Here is a 7,312-nt window from a genome sequence, read left to right as displayed (position 1 = left end):
CCCTCCTCCGGGGGGGGGGAGGGGAGGGGGGGGCGCAGAACTGGGGAGGAGCATGTGGAAGCTTCTAGAGGCTGGCATCATTTCTTGCTTTCTTTAGCTGGCACCAATGTTTTAAAACAACTTGACTGAGGTATAATGTATATGCCATAAAATTTGCCCATTTTAACTGTACAGTTCAATGATTTCTAATAAATTGACTGAGCTTTGTAACTTGTACCATCCGGTTTTAGAACATTGTCATCATTGCCTCAACGAGACCCTTCACACTTGATGGGAATCACTCCCCGTCCTCAGCCACAGCTCCAGGCAGCTGCTGATCTGCTTTCTGTCCCCTAAACTTGGCCTTTTTTGAACATTTTATGGATCATATAACACGTGGACTGTTTTTTGTCTGATTTGTTTCATTTAGCGAAATGTTTTTGAGGACCATCCACATGGGAGCATGTATCAGTACTACTTTTTAACTCTTGAGTATTCCAGGGCGCCTGGGTAGCTCAGACTGTTAGGCATTCGACTCTTGGTTTCAGCTCAGGTCATGATCTCATGGTTTCATGAGTTCAAGCCCTGCATTGGGCTTCGTGCTGGCGGCACACAGCCTCCTTGGGATTCTCTCTCTGCCTCTCTCTCTGCCCCTCTCCCACTCATGCTGTCTCTGTGTCTCTCAAAATAAGTAAATAAACTTAAAAAAATTTTTTTAAATTCTTGAGGCACCTGGGTGACGCAGTCGGTTAAGTGTCTGACTTTGGCTCAGGCCAAAGTCTCACGGTTCACGGGTTCAAGCCCTGTGTCAGAGTCTGTGCTGACAGCTCAGAGCCTGGAGCCTGCTTCAGATTCTGTGCCTCCCTCCCTCTCTGCCCCTCTCCCTCTTGTACTTGCTCTCTCTCTTTCTCTCTCTCAAAAATAAACAATTTAATTTTTAAAAAATGTTTAAATCTCGAGCAGTACTTGGTAGAATTTATTTACTCACTAGTCAATGGACTCGAGTTGTTCCACTTATTGGCTGTTTGAAATTATGCTGCTGTGAACACTTGTGTGTACGTTTTTGCATGGACCTATATATTTTCAGTTCTCTCGGGAAGATTCCTAGGGGTAAAATTGCATGTTATATGGTAATTTTATGTTTTGTGTTTTAAGAAACTGCTAATCGGTTTTGCATAGTACCTCCTGTCTTGACCTGAATGATAGTACATGAGCTCTTGCTTTATAAATTATTAGTTGTGGTCTATATTTATGCATTTACTGTACTTTATTATATTTTTTAACTTTAAAAGAAAAATAAACTGGGGGTGGGGTGGTGAGTAGAGTCAACTCCGGGGAAGTCTGCTCCGAGGAGTGGGGCCTGGGGGTCTGGGAGCTGTATGCAGCACTGGAGGTGGAGCAGGCAAGGAGCCAAACCGTGCGTGAGCCTCACGGGAGGGGTCCCCGGACCTGCCATGCTCAGCACCTGGACAGGTGGATGTGGGGCTATGCCGATACAGGCAAACAAGTCCGACTCTCCCCAGGGTTTCGTCACCTGTGGGGTCCATTGCCAATGTCTGTGACCGGGATGGTGGGCAGGCACCGGGCTTTCCAGTGCTGGGCTTAGGCACTCATGACCTCTCTTTCCTGGGAAGGAAGGAGGGAGGCTGCCGGCCTGCAGGGGGCCAGGGCTAGAATATCACCTGCTAATCCCTATCCTGCTGAGGCCACCACTCTCCCTGATCCCTTTATGCTGACCCTGGATACTGGCCACTGTTAATCGCCACCCCTGGAGACCCAAGGGCTGGCAGGCAGGGCCGTGCCCTCAGGTCTCCAGGAGAGCCCACAGTCTGCCTGCATGGCATGGCCTAGGGTCTTGCCTAACAGAGCCTTGAGACCTAGAGAGAGACAGCCACTAGTCCAGGGTCACAGAGCCTGCCCTGGCTAGCCCTCGCACGGCCACCTCCAAGGAGCCCGCTTCCTGTCGGACATTTCTCAACATGCCTGGCTTGAGCAGAGACCCAGGAGATGGCAACCTTCAGGAAAGCTGAAAGGGGGGCCAGAGCACAGCACTCCTGCTAGCTGGCTCCTCTCCTCAGAGCCTACAGCTGCCAGGGTTGCCGAGGAGCCGGCGTCCTCACAATCAGGCTGCAGTGGGCATTGTCTCTGCAGAATGTTCCTTTATGCTCCTACTGTATAAGGCTCTGGGGCCGGCCCATCTCCCTGCCTCTTCTCCCCACTGAGCAGTTGGAGGAGCAGAAAACCCTCATAGGCCTGTGCACCTGGGGCCTGTGCCCTGCAGACGAGGTAGTCACTGCCGGTGGGTCAGGAGCAGCGCGCCCCTCCTCCCCTCTTCTCCCCACCCCACGCCCTGTCCTCCCCATGCAGGCCAACCCCCTGGGGCAGCTTCCCCAGGCCAGTCACCCTGCCCTCTCCCTGCTCCTCCAGGGTCCAAGGTCCTCGCTCCTCCTGCCCACATACCACCCACCTCCCTCTCGCACCTGTAACTGGGTCAGGAAGAAAGCAAGCCGGCTCAACAAATCCTCACTGAAGTTTAAATGACCGAAAGGCTGTGGGAATAGTGGCTCTTTAAAAAGAGGCACTGAGTAACCAGCAATGCTTTGTAGTTCATATCTCTCATGCCTCTCCCCTTGTTTAAAACTTCCCTATGTCTCCCTGTAGAATTCTGAGTAAATGCCAGACACTTTAGCTAAGGCCAGAAGTCCATAATTAGCTACCCAGAGGCAGACTGAGCTAAATTCTGAACCCACTTGCTGCTGCTGCTTCCTGATCATTATTTAAGAATAGATTCCTACGTCTCCTCTTTTAGACCGTTCCCAACCACACACACCCTGTGCTCACCTGTCAGAGGGCTGAGCCCACCGTGCGTGTGCACAAGCCCGCGCGCGTCCGGGTGTCCCTGACTCCACACGGGGAGCTCCTCGCCGAAGGTAGGTCCTCAGTAACCGTTGGGCGAGTAGACAAGTCCGCACTGGCTAAGGCCGCGCTGCCCCACGGAAGGGTATTTGGTCAGGGTGTCTCTGCTCCCCAGCCATGGCCCGCATCATCGACCTGGTGCCCTGGGAGGACGGCTCCACCCACGTGTACGCGTCCCCAGCCATCCTGCTGCCGGTGGAGCGGACGCGCAACCAGCTGGCCGGCGTGAAGCGGCAGCTCTACCACCCGGCCCTGCCCAGCCTGCGCCGCATGGACATGGACTCTGTCCGGGCCTGCCTTTCGGACGAGCACTGCCGGTCCACCACCTACTGCCGCAAAGGTCAGGCGGCCCGGCTGCCGCTGGTGCCCCGGCCCCTGTGGGCCTCTGGGGAAGGAGTGGGAGAGCCCTGCGGGAGGGCAAGGCCCTCCGTGGCGCATGGAAGTGTTAAAAAGGCTAGTCCCAGCTCTGCTTAGGTCTGAGCCTCTGCTTCCCTATCAGGAAAATGGGGATGTTAACAGGGCCTGCCTCGAAAGGTTATTGTGAGAGTAAGACAAGCCAAGAGAAGCACTTAAAGTAGTACCCAGCACCTAGTACGGCTCACCAACAGTATGATGGTTGTTACTCAGAGAGACAGCTGTGCGGAAGTCAGTAGTCGCAGTAGTAGAAGTGAGAATAAAAGCGATGACAGCTTCTGCCCAACTGCTCTCCAGGTGGAAAAGAGGAAGATCCTCCAATCACTTCCCATGAATGGGCAGAGGACATGAGAGTCTTTGGGGTGAAAAGGCCACATGGGCCCAAGGAATAACTTTTCATCCATTGAGAGGCTTGGGTGTGGAGGTGGGGGTACCTGTGAATGAATGAATGAATGAATGAATGAATGCACATTCATTTCCACACATTTATGAAGCACTTGCTTGGTGCCTGACACTGAGCCGTGGCAGCAGGAAAACAAAGGTGACCTAGCTAGAGGGAACAGCATGTACAGGAGCCTGGAAGGGAAAGGCTGCATGAGGTGTTGGGTGAACTTGGGGGGTTTGGTTGGGTCAAGGGACCAGGTCAGTGGCCACAGCAGGAGCTGGGGCTGGGGACAAGGGCACAGCTCAGAAAGGGCCCTGCTGCTAAGCTCAGGGGCCTGGACTCGGGAAAGAAAGAGGAAAGTCTGAAGACCTGAAGCAGAAAAGAGATCTGAGCCTTCTGAGGATGGGAAGGGGGTGGAGGGTGACCCAGAGGGACCAGAGGTGGATAAGGGTGGGGGTTGTTAAGACACTGGGAGGGACCACAGTCTTCAGGAAGGAGTGACAATGTCTTGGCCACAGGAAAGGGTTTTGGAAGGTACTTAGGAGATAGAGTAAGAGGATGTGGTAGTGGTGTGGGTGAGACACCAGAGCAGAGAGTCTGGAATGATGCCCAGGTGGTGCCCAGCTGAGGTGACAGGTGGGGTGAGGGTGCCAGAGACTGCATGGAGATCTCCAGAGGTCCCGTGCAGAGCCCTGCAGGGCCAAGATGGGAAATGCCGGAGGTGGGCGGGGAGGTGGGGAGGAGGGAGGGATGAAAGGTGAAGTGGAGCCTCCACACCTGTCCCTCTACGGGCAGCAGCCATGGGGTTCCCACTAACTGCTTCGTGGGAAGGCTCTTGGAAGCCAGGAATATAGATTTTTAGGGAAATCTCTTGATTTAGATATATATTTTATCACAAGTATATACTTTTAATAAAAGTAATAAAGTCACAGCTTCAAAATTCAAAATGCTGTAATAATGTACATTTTAACAGCTCACTCCCTACACCCTCCACCTCTACTGACTTACAGCTGTCCATCCAGTTCCTAATGTATCCTTCCACTGTTTATGAATGCAAATACAAACAGGGGCGCCTGGGTGGCTTAGTCGGTTAAGCGTCCGACTTTCGCTTAGGTCATGATCTCGAGGTTCATGGGTTCGAGCCCCGCGTCGGGCTCTGTGCTGACTGCCAGCTCAGAGCCTGGAGCCTGTTTCAGAGTCTGGGCCTCCCTCTCTCTCTGACCCTCCCCTGCTCACACTGTCTCTCTCTCTCTCTCTCCTAGAAATAAATAAAACATTAAAAAAATTTTTTTAAATAAAAAAATTTAAAAAAAAAACGAATGCAAATACAAACATATATACTTCTGCTCCCCAAATTTTACTATGAGCGTATTCAAACATAGAGAAAGTTTGAAAGGATAATACTATGGACACCCATTGTCTTCCATCTGCTTCAGGTAATATATTACCATGTTTGATTCTTTTCTCTCTAACATACACACCCCCCCTCACACACCCTCCCACACTCTTCAGCAGTGTGGGAGAGTTATCACTCTCCCAGCGATAACAGCCTCCTCTACGACACAATACCATGATCACATCTAGGAAACTTAATAATTCCATAACCTAATATGCAGTCCATATTTAAATGTCCCAAATGACCCCTAAAGATATCTCATAGCTTTAAAATCCTTCTGGGGTTCACTGGGTGGCTCAGTCGATTGAGCATCCAACTCTTGGTTTCGGCTCAGGTCATGATCTCATGGTTTCATGAGTTTGACCCCCATTAGGCTCTGTGCTTGCAGGCTGGAGCCTGCTTGGGATTCTCTTTCTCCCTCTCTCTCTGCCCCTCCCCATGTGTTCTCTCTTTCTCTCTCAAAATAAAAAAATAAACTATAAAATAAAATAAAATAAAATAAAATAAAATAAAATAAAATAAAAACCCTTTTTGAATCAAGCTGCAATCTAGGATTGTGCATTGCAATTGGGTGTTACATATCTTTAGTTTTAGTCTGATATAGTCCACCCACTTTCCATTGTTCCCTAAGACCCGATTTTTTAGAGTTCAAAATAGTTACATTATAGACAGTCCTACATTGTGAACTTAAGTGATTGTTTCCTTAGGGTGTTGTTTACCTTGATTGTTTTCTGTCAACTAGAAGCTAGATGGAGAGGCCTGATTAATCAGGTAAAGTGGTGCTGGCCAGAATCTTGCATGTTCACCATAGTGCTTCGGCAGAAGGCATATCATGTTATTATCCTACTATTCGTGATGCCAAGTCTGATGACTTGGTTAAGGCGATGACATGAATGTATATTCTTCTCTGACTCCAAGTCCCTCAGTTTTAGGTTTTAAAGCAAAAGGTAGCACACAGCATATACTCTTCTGCACCTGGGAGGTCTCATATCGAGAACTTCCTCTGTCTATTTTAAGTGGCTGCATAGTGAGGATGTATCAGAGTGTATTTAGCAAGTCCTTTAATGACAGACACGTGAGCTATTTCTGGTCATTTTCTCTTATGAACAATGTTGAAATGGATAGATCTTTTACCGACATCATTTCCCAGTTGTGTGCTTGGAATGTGGGAAAAATTCCGAGAAGTAGGACTGTAGGGTCCAAAGTAGAGGAGACACCTACCCTTCCCTCTTTGTTTCTTCTTCAGATGACTTTGACAATGCCTACTTCACACTTTTTGGAGTCCCCAACAAACCCCTACAGTGCTTGGTGAGTGTTTTTTTGCTTCTGGCCCTCGGTTTGTTCAGGCGAGAAGGTGTGAAGGCCCTGCCTGTGCTCAGCCCCAAGTGCCTCGGGCTCTCCAGCTGCCTGCTTGGGCCCCTGCCCCCTTCCCATCTCCTTTAGGGGCTTCAGGCTCTCCATCAGGCCCCTGGGTCAGATGGGCCAAGTTGTCAGCTCCTGTCTATGGGGTGGTCTGGGTCGCTCCCAGGCTTCTGCACCTACCACCCAGCCCTGACTCCCATCGCCCGGCAGGACGTCACCGAAACCGGCCGGAGACTCCGAAACAGGTGCCATGAGGGAAAACTGGTACCCATCACACCGGGCATCAACCGGGTGGACTGGCCCTGCTTCACTCGCGCCATTGAGGACTGGTCCCGCTTCGTGTCTTCGGCCGGCGAGTTCAAGTTGCCCTGTCTGAACAAGAGGGGTCAGTCTACTGGGCTCGGAGGATGCCATAGGGCGGGAGAGACCCGGGGCGCAAACTGTGGGTGGGGGACCTCAGGTCGGCTGCGACAAGAACAGCGGGGAAGCTGAGGAGCAGGTGGGGCACACAGAGCGTGCGGGACCGAAATGGGCTGAGGTTCCTGAGAGGTGGGGTTCGTCTTGGATAGAGGACAGGGGCCAAGGCCAGGCCAGAGGGAGCCATTGGGGCGGAGGCTGCGTGCGGGGCTGGTTCTGGCGCCCTTGGAGCAGGGTCTGGAGGCGGGGCTTGTTCTGGCGAGGCTGTCGAGGCGGGGCGCGCTCTAAGAACAGGTGTGTGGGCGTGGTTGGATCTAGGGGCGGGCTCAGGTAAGAGCGGGGGCGGGGTTTGTCCGCGGCGGGCTGGGGGCTGCAGATGGGCGATCTCTCCGCAGTGGAGAGTTTCAGTGGCTACGCAGTGCGGTACTTGAAGCCGGAGGTGA

At 51.8% G+C, this 7,312-nt stretch overlaps 2 protein-coding genes across 6 annotated transcripts in view; one reads left to right on the top strand and one right to left on the bottom strand.

The window, feature by feature from the left end:
- Positions 1-3,026, bottom strand: part of CNGB1 (cyclic nucleotide gated channel subunit beta 1) — a 72,181-nt gene extending 69,155 nt beyond the window's left edge. The window contains exon 1 of the mRNA XM_077751247.1: positions 2,821-3,026. The gene's annotated coding sequence lies outside the window, so the exon portion shown is untranslated. The remainder of the gene's footprint in view (positions 1-2,820) is intronic.
- SPMIP8 (sperm microtubule inner protein 8) overlaps positions 2,159-7,312 on the top strand; it is a 7,269-nt gene continuing 2,115 nt past the window's right edge. The window contains exons 1-6 of one of the 5 annotated variants that reach the window (XM_077751250.1): positions 2,159-2,265; positions 2,789-2,909; positions 3,011-3,235; positions 6,337-6,398; positions 6,663-6,837; positions 7,265-7,308. In XM_077751250.1, coding sequence (XP_077607376.1) covers positions 3,013-3,235; positions 6,337-6,398; positions 6,663-6,837; positions 7,265-7,308 — 504 coding nt within the window. In that variant the 5' untranslated portion in view covers positions 2,159-2,265; positions 2,789-2,909; positions 3,011-3,012. Of the gene's footprint in view, positions 2,279-2,766; positions 2,910-3,010; positions 3,236-6,336; positions 6,399-6,662; positions 6,838-7,264; positions 7,309-7,312 lie in introns of all 5 variants that reach the window. The other 4 variants (XM_077751248.1, XM_077751251.1, XM_077751252.1 and 1 more) reach the window with 4 other exon arrangements.

This window comes from Crocuta crocuta, unplaced genomic scaffold (genome assembly GCF_008692635.1).
Source record: "Crocuta crocuta isolate KB4526 unplaced genomic scaffold, BGI_CrCroc_1.0 scaffold124, whole genome shotgun sequence".
Taxonomy (NCBI): domain Eukaryota; kingdom Metazoa; phylum Chordata; class Mammalia; order Carnivora; family Hyaenidae; genus Crocuta; species Crocuta crocuta.
The sequence above is the reverse complement of the archived record's forward strand: the minus strand, read 5'-3'. Positions and strand labels throughout refer to the sequence as shown.